We start from the raw sequence: 21,440 nt of genomic DNA on the forward strand, positions 1-21,440 counted from the left end.
CAGTGATTGTTTTCGGAAACTTTTCAATCGATTCCAGCTATGTACTGATTCAGAAGGAGACTACTTTGAATAAAAAGAGTGAAAATTTTGAAAATAATTCACGTCTTGTATTTGTAATGAACACAGTCCTAACAGAACCTGGACACACCGTGTATACATTCACTCCCACATATGCCTTCATGGAATAGTGCTTAATTTGTTGCATACAGGGACAACTTTACCTTATCTATGTATATATAAGAACGGATATTTGGATCTGAAAAAGAAAGCAAAATAGGAGCCAATATTAATAAATCAAACAATGCAATGAAAAAATCCAAACATGCACACAAAGGTTTGTGTGGAAAATTCCATTACAGAACATTTGGGAGGACTATGATTGGGTGGAAGGATAACACAAAAACAGATCTACAGAGAAAAAGGTTCTGGAGTAATGATCTAAAGTAGTAACTCTCACTACAGGATCCAACAACAAGTTTCTATAATGAACTATTTAGTTACAAAAATGCAGAGAATATCTTGATCAGCTCTATAACAATTAAAGTTTTTTTTTCTAGTTGTATTTATGGAAATTGATTTTTACTTGAATAATATCGTGTATGAAGTCATTAATTAACGTGGTTGTCACACTAACAGAGACTTTAAAGAAATGGGTTAACACAAAAATCATGATAGAAATATGTGGATTTTAGAATTGCGGTTCTCACAGCATTAACAAAAAGAATGCTATGTTGTATCAAACTACACGGCATCATGCCAGAAGACAGTACTCTACAAGTGGATTTTACGTTTGCATTGACATACGGAAATAAAACTGTGATTCGATCTTTGCTATTAATTTTAGCGACATCAGCATCAGCTCTCAACAATTTTTCTGAAATAACCTGGTGAAGTAGGTTGTGATGAGCCGAGGAAATGGTTTAATTGTTATGTATAATAATAAAAGACAATCATATTACCTATTACTTCATATTTCTCTTCAGTCACAACATGCCTATTTCATTTGTGTGGTACAGATCCATTAAAATATGGAGGTTCACTATATCACACTAATTTTCAATTAAATCTAGAAACCGACTGAACTATACTAATAGTTCAAATTTCAAAATGTTGTGAAACAAAATTAGTTTCATAATTTTACATCTCCAATGCATGAACCATATTTAACCCCTTCCACTCCAAGATTATGATTTCAGACATATAAATGTAAATTCCTGAGTCAACACATCAGATTTATATATTCAGCTGCCATCTGTTGGTATGAGTTTGAATTCCATGCCAGTACATCTTTTTTATAGGAAATTCTGTTACAACTTAGCACAGAAAATTTCAACTGATCTCAGAGTAGAAAGGGTGAAGTTTACTTATGAAAATGTATCTCTCAAACAGGTCTAAGGCTCATTCACTGTAAATATCATACACATACCACCTGATGAAACACGGGAATTCAATTGTCACAAACTTCAGCATTCTTTGTACAGACACTGAGCACATCCCAAGTTCTGGGGCATAACAAATTAATTATAAAATAGTATAAATTATTAATTACACATGACACAAAACAGTCTGTAGACCTTAAAATTCATTTTCTTCCACAACACAAACAGTTTCTAAAATACTGATCAACTAAACATTGACATCGCCTGTGTGGCCACATGCTACAATAAAGTTTGTATACAGGTATTCATTCATATATTACTGTACATACTAGGACATCTCTATGTACATAATATATTATATATAACTTTATATCATTACAGTACTAAAATTAAATTTATATTTGTCTTAACAACTATACTAAACCTTTATCCATCATTGCATAGGCTCAGATATAATTGTACTATAATTTATGGTAAAGCATTTAAGCCTGCAACTACACTTTGCAAAACAGGTTATATTCTATATTAGATATTATTATTATTTATTGTTTTGAACTGCAAAGAGTATTTAAAGACAATGTTCATACAGCTCTGAGAGCGACATCCAACAAGTGGCTGCAGCCAGATGACAGTACTGATACCACCTCTACAGCTCAATTTCTTGGCAAGGGATGTAGGAATTTAAATGCTTTTCACCTTTGTTATTTTTGCTGCTGCTGCTCAAAACAGGAATGCACAATCACTGAAAATAGTGACATGACAAGAATACTGCAACTGAAGAATAACTTCAATCAGTCCTTGCTTTGAAAACCTACAATTCAAGAACTATCCATTAATGTTAATACTTTCATAGCAAAATTGTGTAAGTTACACTACAACATGTGATGCACCTAATAAAAGAATATGAAAGAAAACTGTGCTGTGGGTACATAAGTATAAATGTGGCAGCTATAACAACAAAAGTTTTAATTCAGTAATACACACACTACTAACATTTAAAGTTTTAAGGCATCAGTTCAACACTTGTTATGCCCTTCTGTAATTGGGTGGTATGGTAATTACAGATGGCTAGTGTATGCTGCAACTAAAAGAACTGGTAAAGTCAACTTTTCTTTGTATCCCTGACTCAAACCATGCACATTAGAGGGCATACAAAGTATTATTGAAGCATACTCACCAAACAAAAGTAACATCTTACAGACCTCAACAATTAACAAAGGTCTTATGTTGATAAAAACAATCTTCTATTTCTGTAACAGTTCATACAATAATCTATTGTTTCTCATTCCCATGCCCCCCACCCCAATAAACTGCCAGTAATCACCACAATTTTAAAACGTTCATTCTCATTTGATGGTTTACCAATAAATTTCACAAACTATATTCAGATAGAATGGAAATAAAACATGCAATACACTACACCACCAGTCTTTCAATTTACGCTTCATCTCCCTCTGCATTAACCCTTTTCCTGCAACTGAATGGACTAAGAATGTGAGGGAGACCCTGCTAGTTCTGATAATGCTCATAAACTTAGTCCTCACTGCCTGTAATTGATAAATATACTAATGATGGCACTATAATTTAACACTTTCTCCTTCATATCTTAGGCATAGAGATCTCTCTCATGTTATTCAGTTTTTGAGACACAGACTAACAATTCTTGCAGAGCCCATGGTACTAAGCTCTGCAGTATGAGGGTTAATATCATCAAAACATCCACATGATTCACTATCAGACAGCAAAATAATAATAATAATATGTTTTCCAATGTTCCTACTCATTTCACTGGCCCAATTCATAAATAATATTCATACCAGTTTCATGAAAAAGTAGTTAACAATAAGCAGCAATGGAGTGTACAATACTTAGCCCAAGTAACCTATTACCTTAAAGAATATCCAATTCATTTATTTTAATCTGTTGCCAGGTTACAGGCAGAAGGCCAAAGCAAACCTGAACGTTCACCTGCTGTGCTTAACATAGCCAAGTATCAAAAAGTTTTACAAATTTTAAGGGCATTTAAAGTAATTGATCTGCTAAACCAGGAGACTATGAATTTAAATACTGCATCAAATGGTTAATTGTGCTTGTGTCTATATTTCAGATGAAAGAAAACTGCAACCATAAATGTTTTGCAGTCTTGTACATTTATACTTTGGTATCTGGTGAGAACAACTGATATACAAGTAGGATCATTGGAAAAAGAAATGGCAGCATAAAAGTGTATCTATCAAACTCTCTAGCAAACAATAAAAATAAAATATGCTTCATTCCCCACATGATTTGCTCCATGGCCTGGACCCCAAAGGGCCTCATAGATGCAATAAAATGTCACAGAACCTATGGCTGAGGGTTCTAAGCACCATATATATTGGTAATTCCTGTAAGCACTCCCAATCAAGAGGTACTGTATCTGCGCCAGTGTTAGCTGGAGAAAGAAAATACTGCTGTGGTGTTCTGTACTACGATACGGCGAATTCCAGGCCACACCCAATGGACAGCGCCTTGCATCTTGTGCCACACCCACAGCGGAAGTGAGCAAGGGTCAGCACGATATACGAGTCCACAGTAGTGCTTCAGATAGTCAGTGGGTACTCATTAAGGAAAAACATACTTGTCAAATATCAAACTACATGTTACATTAATTTATTATAATACATTTTGGTATGTGCAACAGGAGAAGGAAGATGATAATAGTGAGGACAGAGGGTGAGTTCTGATATCAGCAGGAGAGAAAGAGGTAATAGCTACAGATCTGTTACACATGAACTGTCAATTACCATGAAATTTAGTGTAGTACCGTTGTAGTATCATGACCCAAACTCTCCAAATTCAACCTGTCTCACATGAACCTATTAACAAACTAACCCACATACCCAGTTGGAGTTAAATTTTAGACAGTGAACCTAACCAAGATCATGATGCAGACATAATTCAGCAGTATTCATAAACTATCAGGTTGGTATTTTTTGTTAGTTTCCACAAAGCACACAGGACATTAATGATGATTAAAATTAAATACAGCTTCTCAGTAATTTCAAGGAAAAATAATACCAATCTGAAACACATTCAGATAACAAAAGCAGTGTATAGCAGCCTCCGTAATCTAGGGGTAACGTTCCCACCTCATGACTCAAGGTACGCGGGTTCAAACCCGGCAGAGATCATGGAATTTTTAAGGGCGGAAAAATTTAGGGAACAAGTCCCCCCGGAGGGACTTCAAGCTGTGTGTCCCGTGTCTTAGATTTATGGCACGTAAGAGATCCTCATGTCTCTAGGAGACCTCTGAGCAAAATTAGGCAAAGTTTCCCACCCACGTAATTTCCAATTCCTCCGGTAGATGGGGAAGTATCAGGGACCACTGCCAGAGAGGTGGCCAACCTCGCTGGCAGGATGGGGCTGATAACGAGCACCAGTACTGGAAGGGCATGGCAACTGCTAGAATATCAAAGGGGGACGTACAATAGACTGTTAGTCGCGGTGCATGGGGAAACCCACCCCTTCTAATAATAATAATAATAATAAAGCTGTGTATGCTATCAGAAAGTCAACTTTCCAATATTAGCCTAGTCAGATATCTACAGTATTACAAAACAGACTCTTTCCATTGTTTAAGAAGTTTTCATAAGCATTTCCTTCTTTGGGTTGATAAAGTCAAACCAAGATCATAAACAGATGATTGTGGAGATACTCTCTGAAGCCAGGCACTAGGTGGTTTCACATTCCATCCTGTTTACCTTGGCAAAAGAGACCCAGATAACCAACTGAAAGGAGGCTTTGTGATTTCCAGAGACAGTTGAGTGAGACCAATGGTTCTTAATCATTACTGCAGCCTCCAGCCCTTCGCTTCTCAAAATACAGTCTCGCACCCATTATCAAAAACTGTTGAAGTATATGTCATTATACATAATTAATATTTGAGAAAATCATGAGGAATACTGCAACGCCTCCTTCCCCATGTAATGCTTGCAGAGGTTTCTAATAAGCAATAACACAAACAGCCTGACATCACACAAACACAGGAGATATGACATGCAGCAGTGTTTGTGTGCTGTATACAGAAAGACATAATTGGTTCAAATGTCAAATGGAAGACTACAAGTTCCAACCTAAGTTAACCACACAACATGAACATGACATCTTGGATATGCACTTCAAAGCCCACTGAATTAAGTGGATGTTGCTGGGGAGGGAGGCCTTAAATGTCCTAACATCAGAAAGGAATATGGTGTTGATGGTGATCAATTTGGAATTACAGCACAAAACATAAAATACAGAGGAATGTATGCTGACCTATGTCCACAACTTGCACTTCATGGAAAATTCATGAAATATTCCAAAACAAAACATGAAATACATGTACTAGCCTGAAAAAAAATGAATATTTTATTTGATAGTTTTCCAAAATTATATCAACTACTGAGGTTATGTGCTTCTGAATCAACCACAGTATTAGAAATTATAAAATGAGGAGAATACGGTAGGAAGTTGTTAGTACTGGTTCTTAAATTGAAATGTAACTTTTGCAAGAAGGGGCTGAAGAAAACCATGAAAAAACTCTTGGAAGAAAGGCAGTGGTATGGCTGATATTTGAACCAGTTACTTCCAAAATACATATGATGCAAGAGGGTGAACCATTACGTTGCAAGGAACAGTAAATTTGAAAAGGATATTATATTCCCCAGGGTGGATGGCCTCCATTGATGTACAGCACGTAAGTGAAGCCATCTTTGCACTTCCCCTTGATGGAATAATAGTAGGGGAGAAAGGAATGTAACCTGTAACATAAAAGCATTAGCATACTGAACAACTGAACACCATGGTGGGGAAACTACTGGAAGGACACAATGAATGTGATTATTTATTTAATTACACTTTATGATTACATAAGTCATACAGTGTCAAATGGTAGATCATGAATTTCAAAATATTACCATTTATATGGAGAGGCTGATGAAAACCATAAAAATCTCACTCGGATTAGCCAATGTCAAGGCAGAGTCTCAGGCTCTCCTGGATATAAAGCAGGGGTGCTAACCATTCACTCACAATGTTCAGTACCTGAATTACATTTAAAGGTATATCCTACTTCAGCATTAGCCCTTGTTCATATTTCTACAAATCACATACCCTTAACTTCCAATATGCACTGGATATAAAATGCTATCAAATTCACACACGATGCCCAGGTTCATAACCCACAATGTCAAAAACATTAAACAAACAGATCATTACAAAATAGTGATACAGAATTATGAACTTCTGCTCTGCTTATAGAACTTGCCTGTAACCATTCGATTAAAAAACTTTTCTTTCCCATCTCCTTTCCAGACACAGAACAATAAAATAGGAGTACATAAAACTACAAATTTACATCACTTTATGTAGGTGTGAAACATTCTTATCTATAAACAGAGATTCAGGATGGTGAAGAATAAAATGATGAGAAGCCTGGTTCTTGAATGAATGAATGTATAAGGTGTGGGCCTTCTCGGCCCTTGCACCACGACCTACAGTGGTCTATTGTGCTTAAGCTTGGTTCTTAGTCTTTCAGTGACAATTTTTCCACTGAATAGAATGCAAAGATGATCAGAAATCGTGAGTAAGAAAGAATATGTGAAAGAAACAGCTATGAAGATATTAATCCCAGCATTCACCTGAAGAGACTACAGAAAGCCATAAAAAATATCATGATAGCCAGGAGCCTGGCAGAGACCAAACCAGTTACTGCCATGGTACAAGTTTATACTATTAGTACTACTACATCCATTTCATGTGCGCGGGAAGAATATCTGGATCAAAGATTGAGTAACAGGAAAAATGGATATAATTACACTGCAATAATTAACTCAATCAACGGAGCACAGCACTCCTTAGAAAGCTGGCAGTCACCCAGCTGGTCCAGAAATTCCTTAACTTTTACCGAATCCAAAGGTAATGCAGTTCATAACAGTCTGCCACTAACCTTCTTCCTGAATCAAATGAATACAGTTCACATACTAATAGCCTATTTCCTTAAGATTCATATTAATATTATCATCCCATCTATCTCTCTTCCTTTCAGGTTGTCCAACAAAAATTTTGTTTACAATTAAGTTTACTTCAGTCCAATGTGACATATAATGCTTTCACCACTTCAGCACTTAGTTACCTAACATGTTTCGATTCCTAATGAATCATCATTGGAGGTATACCACTATGATCAGGAACCCAGCAATACATAAATGTTTTTATAAGACTATATACACTTAAAACATTTATGATGCTCACTATATGTAATTGTTTACTTTTCCATTGTCAAAATAGATGTTTGACATAAACTTTTATGAGAACATTCTTGAAGTATATTACTTAGAAGTGACGTAGTTGCAATCACTTCCATAAAGGATAGTTTAAAAAATGTAATTTTCCACTGCACTGTATATAAAATTCAATTTGTTTCACCACAGCAACCTTCCTTTACGTTAAAATTATGTATGAATGTGTGTAAAAAATTTTTTAAGTTAAGAAATTTGTTCATGAACCAATATTGATAGTTTTATCTTCCTTGGTAGTGGAATTGTCATCTATCCCTTTTGGTGATGTATTCTTGTTATTACTGGTGTAGTTTATATGTGTGCTATGTTGCTTGTACAGAGTACACAGTACAAGCAACACAGCACTCATATAAACTACACCAGTAATAACAAGAACACATCATCAAAAGGGATAGACGACAATTCCACTACCAAGGAAGATAAAACATGATCCATAATGGTTCATGAACAAATTTCTTAACTTAAAAACAAGTTTTTACACATTCATACATAATTTTAAAGCAAAGGAAGGCTGCTGTGGTGAAATAAATTGAATTTTGTAAGATTTGAGGCTTTCACGGCAGTGACTATGAAGAAAGCAGTCTTCTGGGATTTGGCACCGTGTATATATGGTGTTAACCAACGTTTTGGAGGAACGTATCACCTCCATCTTCAGGGTAGAAGGAAACATAAGAAATCTGCAAGTGAAGAGACCATGAGAACCGGTACAAGCAGACTGGTGTTGGAAATATACANTATTTTTCCTTCTATCCTGAAGATGGAAGTGATACGTTCCTCCATAACATCGGTTAACACCACAAATACACAGTGCCAAATCCCAGAAGACTGCTTTCTTCAAATTGAATTTTATATATAGTGCAGTGAAAAATTACATTTTTTAAACTATCCTTTATGGAAGTGATTGCAACTACGTCACTTCTAATTAATATACTTCAAGAATGTTCTCATTATAAAAGTTTATGCCAAACATCTATTTCGACAATGGAAAAATAAACAACTACATACAGTGAGCATCATAAATGTTTTAAGTGTATATAGTCTTATAAAAACATTTATGTATTGGTGGGTTCCTGATCATAGAGGTATACCTCCAATGTTGATTCATTAGGAATCAAAATATGTTACGTAACAAAGTGCTGAAGTGGTGAAAGCATTATGTCACACTGGACTGAAATAAACTTGTAGTTACTATAGGATTCTGACGATGGTGTATAACACACTGATATATTGGGTTTTTGGACTTTATCCATCGTCCTGGTTTTTAAGATAACTAATAAAAACACGACGTTTCAGAAACTGGATCTGTTTCCATCCTCAGGTGAAGGAAAACACCTATTCTGTTGGGTCCGTTAGAAAGAGCTAGCCTCAATCACTGGATCAGTGTTCCTTCAGTGTTTTCCTTCACCTGAGGATGGAAACAGATCCAGTTTCTGAAACGTCGTGTTTTTATTAGTTATCTTAAAAACCAGGACGATGGATAAAGTCCAAAAACCCAATATATCAGTGCGAAATAAACTTAATTGTAAACTTAATAGTGTGACGGACCAGAATGAAACAAATAAAAAATTTTGTATGTATTTCCCATCTTGCTTATGTCCTGCAATTACAAAGTGATGAATGTAATGATTAGTATTTCCGCCTAGTATTATTAAAAAAAGTAAAGATATCCCTATAACAGGTCACAGAGGCCCATAGGGTTGTGAGACATCAAGGCTCCCACATTTCCTAGACATGCAGCGCACAGATGGCGGTGAGGTTGTCAGCCTTATGCGCCAGCTGCCCATTACTCCCAAGAAGATTCCTGGTAGTCATTTCTGTCAGAGGATGTGTCAACTCCAGGGCGATAGTACAGCTGGAAGGATTAGGTCAATTGAGAAATCCAATGACCTCATTAGTAATCAAACCCGCAACCTTTGGCTTGCAGCACAGTGCCTCAACCAACTACGCTACCACATGCCCTGCCACCACCTAGTATTATTAGGATATTTAATTCACAGTGATTACATGGATGTTATACATAGCATATATTGACAAATAATACAGGCATACAATCCTTTCATTGAAAAATACATGGGAAGAATCTCTTGGGAAAACAAGGACATACATGGTGTGTCCAGGATCTGTTAGGACTCAATTTTTTTTTAATTTTGCCCCGCAATGCCATCTATTGGTGAGTTGTGGCATTAAGATTCTTGAAGTTTCAGCTGTGGCTGTCTATAATTTAAAAGTGCAAGCATCACTGCATCGTGTGTTCTAACCTTCAATGTAACAGTACTGTTCTGATGCTTGTCGGAAAATGGCAGTTGAACAGAGAGCTGGAGAAGTGTATGAAATGATGAAAAGTGTTTATGATAGTGATTGTTTGAGTCGCTTGAACATTTTTCGATGGTATGCTGTATTTCGTGACAGCAGGGAGGACACTGAAGATGCTCCACGTGCTTCAAAGCCGAGAATAAGTTGCACTGAAGAAAATGTGAAAAAAGTGACCAAAATCCTTGCATCAGACAGATGTGTTTCTGCAAGACTCATCGAGGAGCTTTTGGGAATACCAAAAAGTACTGTGCATCAAATTTTGACTGAGGATTTGGGCAAACGGAAGGTCTGTGCATGGTTTGTACTACACACACTGTCAGGCAATGAAAAACATGCCAGAATGGAACACTGCAAACACATGTTACGGTCGGTCCAAAGTGATACAAAATTTACAAAATCGATTGTTACTGGTGACGAGACATGGTGTTTTCAATATGAGCCTCTCACAAAGTGGCAGAGTGCAGTGTGGCTGAGCCCAAAGAAGCCGAAACCAAAGAAAGTGGGCATGCAAACGAGTCGAGTAAAGACACTGCTAACCATTTTCTTCGATCCCAAAGGAATCATTCACAAGGAATTTCTGCCAGAAGGTCAAACCGGGAATTCTGATTATCATCTCGGAGTCCTCAATCGTTTGTGGGCAAGAATTCTTTGAATTCGACCTGAATATCGAGAGCAAGGTTCCTGATCACTCCTCCACGACAATGCCCCACCCCACAAATCAAAGATCATGCGCGATTTTTTGGCCAGAAAAGGGATCACAGTCCTTGATTATCCCCTGTATTTGCCACATTTGGCTCCAGCAGATTTCTGGTTGTTCCCAAAAGATAAGTTGGCAATGAAAGGAGACCATCATGACACCATTCAGAACATCCAAAGGGAATCTACCGCAGTTTTAAATGTGATTGCACAAAAGGAGTACAGTGACTGTTTTCAAAAACTTTTCAATCGATTCAAGCTATGTACTGATTCAGAAGGAGACTATTTTGAATAAAAAGGGTGAAATTTTGAAAATAATTCATGTCTTGTATTTGTAATGAACACAGTCCTAACAGAACCTGGACACACTGTGTACATATATGGGAAGACGTTAAAGTGCATCTCACAGAAATGACATCAGGTTGTGCACTGGATAAGTGATTTACAGTAGAGTCCAATAGTTCTTATGGGGGGGAGAGTCCTTATTTGTAACCAACTGTATGTCATCTACCTGAAATTGCGATGTTCATAAAAATGAATGGCAGGTGAATTAGTTGTGAGAACATGCAGAAAGAGGGCCTTGCAGTCCACATGTTCAACGGTCGTGAGGTGAGAAATTAAATTATCGAGCAGGAGGGAGGCTATGCCATTACGGCGGTGATCTTTGCTCACTCCTAGACTCAAGATGTATCCTACTTCTGTCTGCTTACTGAATGACTGTGACAGAATACCACGATCCTGAAACAAAGAATATAAGAAATATCTATAGAAAAGAGGATATAATAAAGAAACGTATATGGAACAGTCAGAAACTAAATTTACAAGGCATACTTCTTGAAGTGATTCATACAAACTTCAATATGAATGATAAAACACCACTGTATGGCTCATGGTCCCTACGTAGAATCACATTTTGAAAACTGTGGAATGAGTTTTATCACCTCTCCATAGCAATTCTTGCAACAAATGTTTACTGCTTGTTTCACATTATCATCACTTTAAAATCTGCGTCACATGATGCTTAATTAATTAAACACAGGGAAAACTCTACCCCCTTTTACCTTTACATTCCCAGATGACCCTTCAGCATTAGAAACAGATAAAGCAATATCCGAGAGGTCAAAACTGAAATTGAAACAGAAACAGCAGTGAAACTATGTTAACACACCCATATAAACTAACTTTTTCCTTAGAAGGCTCATCTTCTCTACACTCCCTGATATCTGGTACAGCCACCTCTAGCAAAAAAATTGTTCGTGGCACTCCACAGACAAAATTTCCAAGCAGTGCACTGAAAATGAGACACTTTAGAGAAATCATTCAGCACAGAAATGCCTAACATATAATAAAAAAATACAAGGAATCATATTAATTTCAGATAAGAAAGGTTAAATAAGTAACCAACATGTGTGTCTAAAATTGTAATGTTTATTTTTTAAATAAAATATCAAATTACACCAAAATTATGCTAAGGTGTGAACGTACCTCTCGATTTAACTTTATATAAGATTTTATTTCTGCCACAATAAGACCAATGATGACACCATCATAGACTGCTGCCAAGGAATAGAATCTAGGATTTGAAGTGATGTCTTCATACCATGAGTAAGGATAATCAATAGGAAACCAATCCTGGCAAAGTGCCCGCACCTGAAACACGCACATTAGAGAACACCAAACTGATTGCTGAAATTATGTCCCCAATGAACGTCATATGACAGAATTACTGTGAAATGCAGAATTTGAAGAGATGTGGTAGGGATCAGTACTTTCTTATTTTAAGACACTACCACCTTTTACCCAGATGAACTAAAAAACACTATGAACACTTGCAATTCGGACAGCTGACTCCCAGACAAGATTCTAATCGGGCACTTCAGGAAAGCAAGTCAGATATGTTTCCAATATGGCAAGCTAGTGAGCAAAACATATAAATGATATATTACTGAAGCAATAAGAAACAAAAAGAAATTAAGAATAACAAGGTTTTTAACTCCATTTAGCAGAAGCCTTCATGAGAAACTAATCACCCAGGAAGTCAAGAAATTCTTTCCTTTTTTGGGAACCAGAAGTCTCACTGTAATACTCACAATCCCTTACAGCATAAACAATAATAAAATCATAAGTACCCTTGACCGAGCATCAAGATTGCCACTTCTGATGTCATCCTTGATATGGTTTCCCACCATTTCGATTAGGACTTTTGTGTTAGTGATTACTGCCTGAGATTAAAGGACTATGTAAAAGTTTTATTAATGGAATTAAAATCTTTGCACCAGCTAATCAAGATACTGCATGAAGATCAAACAAATTCACATAACCTCAAAAGTCAAGTAAACTCAAAACTTGATACCCAAGGTCTCAACTAAAGTGAGTCGAATCAGGATGAAAGTAGGTAAAGCCAAACATAAAATCCAAATACTTTGTGACAGTCATGCAAGAGGATTAGCAAATGAATTGAAATATAAACTAACTTGTGATTACGAAATTCAGGGTGTGACAAAACCAGGATCAACACTAGTAAATTTGGCAAATATCACTTCATCAGACCTAAAGACTCTAACAAAGAGTGATGTTTGTATAGTATGGGGTGACTCGGACAATGTTGGGCAAAATGAAGCAAATATGGGAATTTGTGCTTTGAAACATTTTATAAGTTCCCATAAGCATACAAATGTACTTTTATTGAGCATTCCTCAAAGGCACGATCTTATTCCAAATTCTTGTGTTAATAATGAAGCTAAAATATTCAATAAAACTCTAGTTAAACTAAAAAAGGTATTTCATAATCTTTCTGTGATAACTGTGGACACTGATAGGGACCTGTACACAAGACATGGCCTTCATCTAAATGTTCATGATAAGGAGCACGTAGCAAATAAAATCGCTGCTGTAATAAATGATCTGTTTACTCAAANACTCGGACAATGTTGGGCAAAATGAAGCAAATATGGGAATTTGTGCTTTGAAACATTTTATAAGTTCCCATAAGCATACAAATGTACTTTTATTGAGCATTCCTCAAAGGCACGATCTTATTCCAAATTCTTGTGTTAATAATGAAGCTAAAATATTCAATAAAACTCTAGTTAAACTAAAAAAGGTATTTCATAATCTTTCTGTGATAACTGTGGACACTGATAGGGACCTGTACACAAGACATGGCCTTCATCTAAATGTTCATGATAAGGAGCACGTAGCAAATAAAATCGCTGCTGTAATAAATGATCTGTTTACTCAAAAAGTGTCACCTGTCATTGCCTTAAAATGGAAGGAAAGGGAAGACATGACAAGCTGTAAGATTTGAGGCTTTCACGGCAGTGACTATGAAGAAAGCAGTCTTCTGGGATTTGGCTGCTTTTACCGGTTCTCACAGTCTCTTCGCTTGCAGATTTCTTATATTTTTTCTTCTACCCTGAAGATGGAGGCGATACGTTCCTCCGAAACGTTGGTTAACACCACATATACATGGTGCCAAATCCCAGAAGACTGCTTTCTTCACATGACAAGCTATTTGACTGAAAACCAGCCTCAGTGTATAAACAAAGTTACTGTGAGTGGTTGGAATAAAATGATTCAGCGTCAGTCTTATCAAAAGGGTGACTCTGTGGACTTTACTGAGTGTGATGGGCTCACTGTGTCAAGTGAAGAAAATCGAGTGTTGACAACTCAGGTACCCAAAGAGAGTATCTGTTCAGCTAAGGGAAATAAGAGTGCACTAGTTCAATTATGGACAATAAATTGACTGATCCACCTTTTTCCTTGAATTATCAGAGGAAACCCTAAACAAGGTTAAAATAAAGGGGCATCTCTTAATGTTATGTGGGGATTGGAACATAAATTTATTAGAGGATAATACCTATCAGAAGGCTTTACAAAGTCTACTGTTATTAAATAATCTACAAAACTTGGTTTTATGTCCAACCCGTGTTACTTCAGACACTTGTTCCTTGCCGGATGTTATGATAATAAATAAATTTTTTTACCATTCAACTAGATGGGTTATAGAACTTGGCTTTTCTGATCATTTTGCATTGGTTATGAGTATACTTGTTCACAGCCCTTCTAGCTGTTTAAAATATGTGGTAAAAAAAAAGAAAAAAAAATACTGCAAATTTTAAGGATAAACTAAAAATCGAATTATGGGACGAGGTCTATCTTCAGTCTGATGTAAATAGTGCCTATTGTGTCTTCCTAAGTAAGTTTCATAAGTATTTTTTGCACTTTTTCCCTTTAAAAAAAGTTTTTAACAAGAAAGAGAAAAAATCAAGCTGGATCACACAAGGGATAAAGGTGTCTAGACGCAGGCTGCAACTATTATGTTTTTTAAAGATATCCCTGTCAGTTCACACTTTGAAGTATATAAAGAAATATCAGAGAATTTATAAAAAAGTAATTTCTGTTGCCCATCAAAGAGAAAATGACCAAATTATTAAAAGGTCAGTCAAAAATTAAAAAACTCTATGGCAAATAAGAAAAAAAGGAGTCAGGAAATAATTTTACAGAAATAGAAAACATTTCTTTAGAAATAGACTCTAAGTTAGTTACAAACCCACAGGATGTACCCCAACAATTTAATGAATCTTTTGTAAATAGCATAGACAAACTGATACATTTAAATAAAAATTGTAAAATTGACCATGCCACTACAAATGATGTGATACAAAACCTAAATGTGTTATTTCTTGCCCCTGTTACTAAAGAAGAGGTTCTTCAGGTTACTAATAAACTAATAACGAAAATTTCAGCAGGTTATGATGAGATCCCGGATATGATAGTTAAACAACGTATCCAAACCATAAAAAAACCTTTGACTTTTATATTTAATCTGTCACTAAGTTCTGGCATCTTTCCAAATCAAATGAAAATTGCAAATTCTAACGGGCCCAACTGAGTAAGTTTATCCTTCCCTACCCACCTGAAGACGGAGACAGATCCAGTCTCCGAAATGTCGTGGTCTTTTGTCGTTTACATACCAGATGATGGATAAAGTTCAAAATAAGCCAGAAGAAATCTCAATTTTGTCTGTTTTTTAAAAAATTCTTGAAACATTGATGTACAATAGAGTTGTAAATCTGATATCAAATGCTCAAAATGGTTTTAGAAAAAATATATCCACCTTTACAGCAATTCAAACATTTATTGGAGAAATTCAGAAAACTCTAGATAATAAACAATTGGCCTTTGGTATATTTTTGGATCTATCAAAGGCTTTTGATGTTATTAATCATAACTTGCTGCTGGCAAAGTTTGAACCGTATGGACTGAGAGGAATATTTGATGCATGGATGAGATCGTATCTTACAGATAATCACAGTTTGTTTCAATTCACTATATGGATCAAAATACTTCTAAAATGAAGAGAGTTACCTCATCCCTTAAAGCAATTAAATATGGTGTACCTCAAGGTTCTGTTTTGGGACCCCTTTTATTCCTGTTATTTATAAATGATCTGCCCTGAGTTATACACAATGCAGAGGTAGTACTATTTGCTGATGATACAAATATACTTATTACTGGAAAAAAATCTTATCATTAAATGAAAAAATTAAAAAATAGAATTAATTAGAAAATTGGTTTTATGAAAATTGTTTAATAATAAACACGGATAAGTGAAAGGTATTATTTTTTTCAGGGAAGTACATCTATTCCAAGTACCAGACCCCTTTTTTATATAAATAATAAGGAGGTGGTTTGTTTAGTGGATGTAAAATTTTTGGGTATTTGCATTACTGAAGATTTAAGTTGGGCAATCCACACCCAATATGTGTCAAAAACTTAGTAAGACTATCTATTTGATAAAATCCCTATGGGACTCAATGAGCCAAACTGTTTTAAGAAGTGTGTATCTTGCAAAATTTGTGTCCGTGTTGAAAGACGGTATTATTTTTGGGGGTGGGGTGCAAAAGGACTCTGAAACTCTATTTAAATTGCAGAAAAAGTGTGTAAGGGGGGTAAAAGGTGTTAAAAATAGTTTTCTGTAGAAATTTGTTTTGTGAATTAAAGATTTTAACTGTTACTTCCTTATATTTTTTTTTTGATCCTATGTTTTATAATAAAAAATAAGATTTATACCACCCAGTATTCTGACGTTCATTGCTATAACACTATTCATAAACACAATCTGTATGTACAATTTTGTAATACTGGGCATAGCAAGAGAGGAGTGATTAGTATGGAAACCAAAATATTTAATGGTCGTCCAATTGAATTAAAGAATGTAATAAATTTTAATGTTTTTAAGAAGAAACTTAAGAATCATTTGTTGTGTAATGTCTTCTATTCTCTTCAAGAATTTTTAATAATTCTTGACATGGACTGCTTTTGATAAATCTGTCTATATGTCTATTTTTATGTCTTTTTTGGAGTATTTACTATTATTAATAATGTTGACATAGACTGCTTGTAATAAATTTGTCTGCATGTTTAAAATATTTATTCTTATGTCTCTTTTGGAGTATTTACTATTCTTAAATTAAGTTAAAAAAGTACTTTGAAACGTATTGCTATATTACAGTGATAAATTACTGTGCGAATGTTATGTTATTTTTGATGTGAAGTTATTATTTGACATGTCCAGTCGTAATTCTCTACAGCTATGGATGAAATAAATAAATAATAATAAACTTTCTTAAAAAAAACAAATAGCCTGCAATAAAGTATAGCAAGAAACTTTAACAAATACTTTCTAAAGCAGTTTCATCTTCTGCATTTGTTACATAGTGTCAGGAAAAAAGAGAGTATAGAAATGGGGCCATTATGATCATATGCAAATAATTGATGGAAAGTACTTCTTCCATATCGGCCATAAGTCCTTGGTCCATTTCTTGCCTTCTGTGCTATAATATTACTAAACTGGGTAAGGACACCAATACACTCTTTCCTCTTCAATCAAATAAAAATCCAGACATTATCTGCTATCTCCACAAAAAGCACAAGCTTTGAAACAATCGTAAAATAACAGATAATTAAATATGTAACTAAATAAATTTAGTTTGCAATATATTACAAACCTCCTCCAAATCTGAGGGACATAAAAACCTCAACTGAAGATTTGTTAAGCTGCAGAGTGGCACTGGTTTAGTCATACAGGATTTCTGATTTATTTGGCACCCAGCATACCTGTAAGAAAGCGTAGAAATTGTTATTTTCACTTCTACGTGGATCGAATGATAAGTAAGAATCAGTGTTCAATCTAACCCTGCTTTATTAAGACTAGACTTTTGATATACAAAAAGCGTTTTGTATATTGTCACGTGTTGGGTATATGTCACGTGACAAGTAACTTCACGCCTTATTTGTTATAGTGAATTTATTGAACACTCGCTCTCACAACCACACAATTTACAATCTCACAATTACTGCCATCAGCAGTATCACAAATACTTCTCCTGTAGTCACTGCCATGCACTCTATACAACACAACTTGGCAACCGCTAGATTGCACTGACTGGTTAATTGTTACTCACTAGCAACTTGCTCACTCGTAACTGGCTCAATCCACACTCACCAATCACTCACTACTGAATAGTCTTCGCCGCTCCTTATTTAGCCTCGGCACGGACAACACAGAAAACAACTACGTGATAGGTACCACTGTTGCCGGACGCCGTGTTTACAGGTGTTGCTAGCAACGCTGTGGAGAGTTGTCTCCTGCTGCGTAGCAACTGTGGTATCCCTTGGTAACAACACAGCCGCTCCTCAGCCACGTCACCGTGGGGGAGGGGGGCGCCCACCGAGTGTTGCATACTGGTGGAAGGAGTGGGGGTATATGACATCACTCGCGAGACCACAGAGTTCACGCGACCCCTACTTCCCATTGCGCCATCCACGTCACAATATATTCACACACATAACCATAGTAACACATAACAATAGAGAAATTAGGAACAGTGCATGTAGCGCAGTCTATTATTGAAAATTGTTTACTACGACATTGCCAACTCTAGCATTATTATTTTACCATTAGAGAGTTTTTATTACTTATCATTTATATTCTTTATTATTATATTATTATACTTGTTTTATTACTTGGGTAATAGACTCTGGTGCTTCACACCATATGACTGGAAATAAGACTGTTTTTCAAAATTATAAAGCACATGATTCAAAGAACATGTGATAAGGCTTGCTGATGATAACGTGTTGACTAGTGCACGTTTTGGTGATGTAAAACTTGTGAATGACAATTTTAGCCATATCTCNTGGAGAGTTGTCTCCTGCTGCGTAGCAACTGTGGTATCCCTTGGTAACAACACAGCCGCTCCTCAGCCACGTCACCGTGGGGGAGGGGGGCGCCCACCGAGTGTTGCATACTGGTGGAAGGAGTGGGGGTATATGACATCACTCGCGAGACCACAGAGTTCACGCGACCCCTACTTCCCATTGCGCCATCCACGTCACAATATATTCACACACATAACCATAGTAACACATAACAATAGAGAAATTAGGAACAGTGCATGTAGCGCAGTCTATTATTGAAAATTGTTTACTACGACATTGCCAACTCTAGCATTATTATTTTACCATTAGAGAGTTTTTATTACTTATCATTTATATTCTTTATTATTATATTATTATACTTGTTTTATTACTTGGGTAATAGACTCTGGTGCTTCACACCATATGACTGGAAATAAGACTGTTTTTCAAAATTATAAAGCACATGATTCAAAGAACATGTGATAAGGCTTGCTGATGATAACGTGTTGACTAGTGCACGTTTTGGTGATGTAAAACTTGTGAATGACAATTTTAGCCATATCTCAGATGTATTGCATGTACCAAAATGGTCTGCAAATTTGTTATCTGTGAATTCAATTGTAAACAAGGGTATGAGTGTGTTATTCACCAAAGACTGTTGCAACTTAAATGATTCTGATGATTCTGAGGTAAGAGGCAAAGTTCTTGCCAAAGCATATCCTGAAAATGGGATTTATTGTTTAAATACCAAAGAGAATAATGACAAATGTGAGAAATCTTGTACTAATATTGTAAAGAATGAACAAGTTGCAGGTACGCAGCAAATTGATGAACAGCTGTTGTGGCATAGGCGTTTGGGGCATTTAAATAGGGTTAGCATGCGGTTGCTTAAAAAAGGTTTAGCTAGTGGCATTGATTTTCAAGAAGAAGAAGATCAGTCAAAAAAATGTATTCCATGCCTGGAAGGCAAGATGACAAAGAAGCCTTTCCTACAATCAAAGAACAAACGGTCAAAAAAGGATACTTGATCTATTACATTTAGATCTGGTTGGGCCATTTGAAGTACCCTCTTATGCAAATGCTAAATATTTTTTGACTATTGTGGATGATCATAGTAAAAAAATCTTCATTCATTTCTTGAAACAAAAAGGTGACACATATTAAGCCTTTAAAGAATTTATGAAAATGGTTGAGACAGAAACTGGATTAACTATAAGAGCAGTTCGTTCTGATAATTGTGGTGAATTTTGCAACAAATTATTCAATGACATATTAAATCAAAGGGAGTTAAAAGGGAATTCTCTGTGTCGTATAATCCACAACAAAATGGAACTGCCGAACGAGCTAATCACAGTACTCTGGAAAAAACAAGATGTATGTTGTATGATTCCGCCTGCAACAAAAGATTCTGGGCTGAAGCAGCGCAAACATCCATATATCTTTTGAGCAGAGCACCTCACAAGAAACTAAAGAACCTATTGCCTGAAGAAATATGGACAGGAGAAAAGATTGATCTCTCCCACATAAAAATTTTTGGATGTCCAGCTTATGCTCATGTACCATCAGAGAAACACCAAAAATTGGATGCTGTGAGCAAGAAATACATTTTTATTGGATATAGTGAGGATAGTAAAGCTTATTGGTTATCAGATCCCCTCAATCCGTCTCAAATAGTTAAGGCAAGAGATGTAGAATTTATGGAAGAAATTATAAACAAGAGAGTGAGAAGGGATTTCAGCTTAAAGAGATTCTTCCAGAGTTGTCAAGTTTCTACCTCGACCCACAAGACGAACCACCGATTCAGGAAGAACAAAACCCCGAAGAACAAACACAAGTAGAAAATGAAAGAAATGAAGTTCCATTAGAGCCGAACGGCTTAGAACAATTACCAGGAAATTTGGAAGAAAGACGATATCCACTTCGGAACAGGAAATAGAAAGAATTTCCAGAATTTATTACCTACTTAGCCATGCATAAAAATGAGGAGTCAGAACCAGTCACATATGAAGAGGCACTGTCAAGCTCCGATAAATCTAAATGGAAAGAAGCTATTCAACAGAAATTACATACAACCTGATTCAACAACTCAAATTCTGAATTCGTGTAGCTGTCACATATTCAACTTACCAGTTAATTCCAGCCATGAAATGCCCAGTCCAAAGCCAGGCCTACATCATTTCAATTATTCGGCAACATATTTGGAAGTATACTACATTTCAAGTTTAGCTAATGCAGACTTTTCACAAATATAACCTTGGATATTTATATTGCTATTAGTGTTGAACTGACAGAAACATTATTGAAGGAAATACACTCATTGCCTCCGACGTTTGTTGTCATTGTAAGTCCAAAATACCCAGGTAAACTAACATTGAAACAGTAATTACTCTTCAAATTAACATCGTATGAATGAATGAATGACTGAATGAATACTTCAAACTTTGAGCACATATAAATTCATTCCTCACATTTTATTAAACATACAAAATATTTATTTATTAATATACTGAAATAAATGCCTCTTGGG

At 35.8% G+C, this 21,440-nt stretch overlaps 1 protein-coding gene across 1 annotated transcript; it reads right to left on the bottom strand.

The window, feature by feature from the left end:
* Positions 1-213: 213 nt before the first annotated feature.
* On the bottom strand, positions 214-21,292 carry LOC111875091 (N-alpha-acetyltransferase 60). The gene is made up of 6 exons (XM_023871148.2): positions 21,041-21,292; positions 17,722-17,830; positions 12,194-12,358; positions 11,220-11,446; positions 6,056-6,160; positions 214-3,969 (listed from the first exon to the last, which is right to left on the bottom strand). Exons 1-6 carry the CDS (start codon positions 21,055-21,057, stop codon positions 3,807-3,809), a joined length of 786 nt encoding a protein of 261 aa, XP_023726916.1. The 5' UTR covers positions 21,058-21,292; the 3' UTR covers positions 214-3,806.
* Positions 21,293-21,440: the final 148 nt, after the last annotated feature.

This window comes from Cryptotermes secundus, unplaced genomic scaffold (assembly GCF_002891405.2).
Source record: "Cryptotermes secundus unplaced genomic scaffold, Csec_1.0 scaffold2798, whole genome shotgun sequence".
In the NCBI taxonomy this organism is placed as follows: domain Eukaryota; kingdom Metazoa; phylum Arthropoda; class Insecta; order Blattodea; family Kalotermitidae; genus Cryptotermes; species Cryptotermes secundus.

Excerpts from the sequence above, each read along its gene's own strand:
- LOC111875091 (XM_023871148.2), bottom strand. Across the intron at positions 11,447-12,193 it reads ATATAAAGTTAAATCGAGAG|GATCGTGGTATTCTGTCACA; the intron begins GTACGTTCACAC and ends TCTTTGTTTCAG. Across the intron at positions 6,161-11,219 it reads TATGAACATCGCAATTTCAG|GTTACATTCCTTTCTCCCCT; the intron begins GTAGATGACATA and ends TTTATGTTACAG.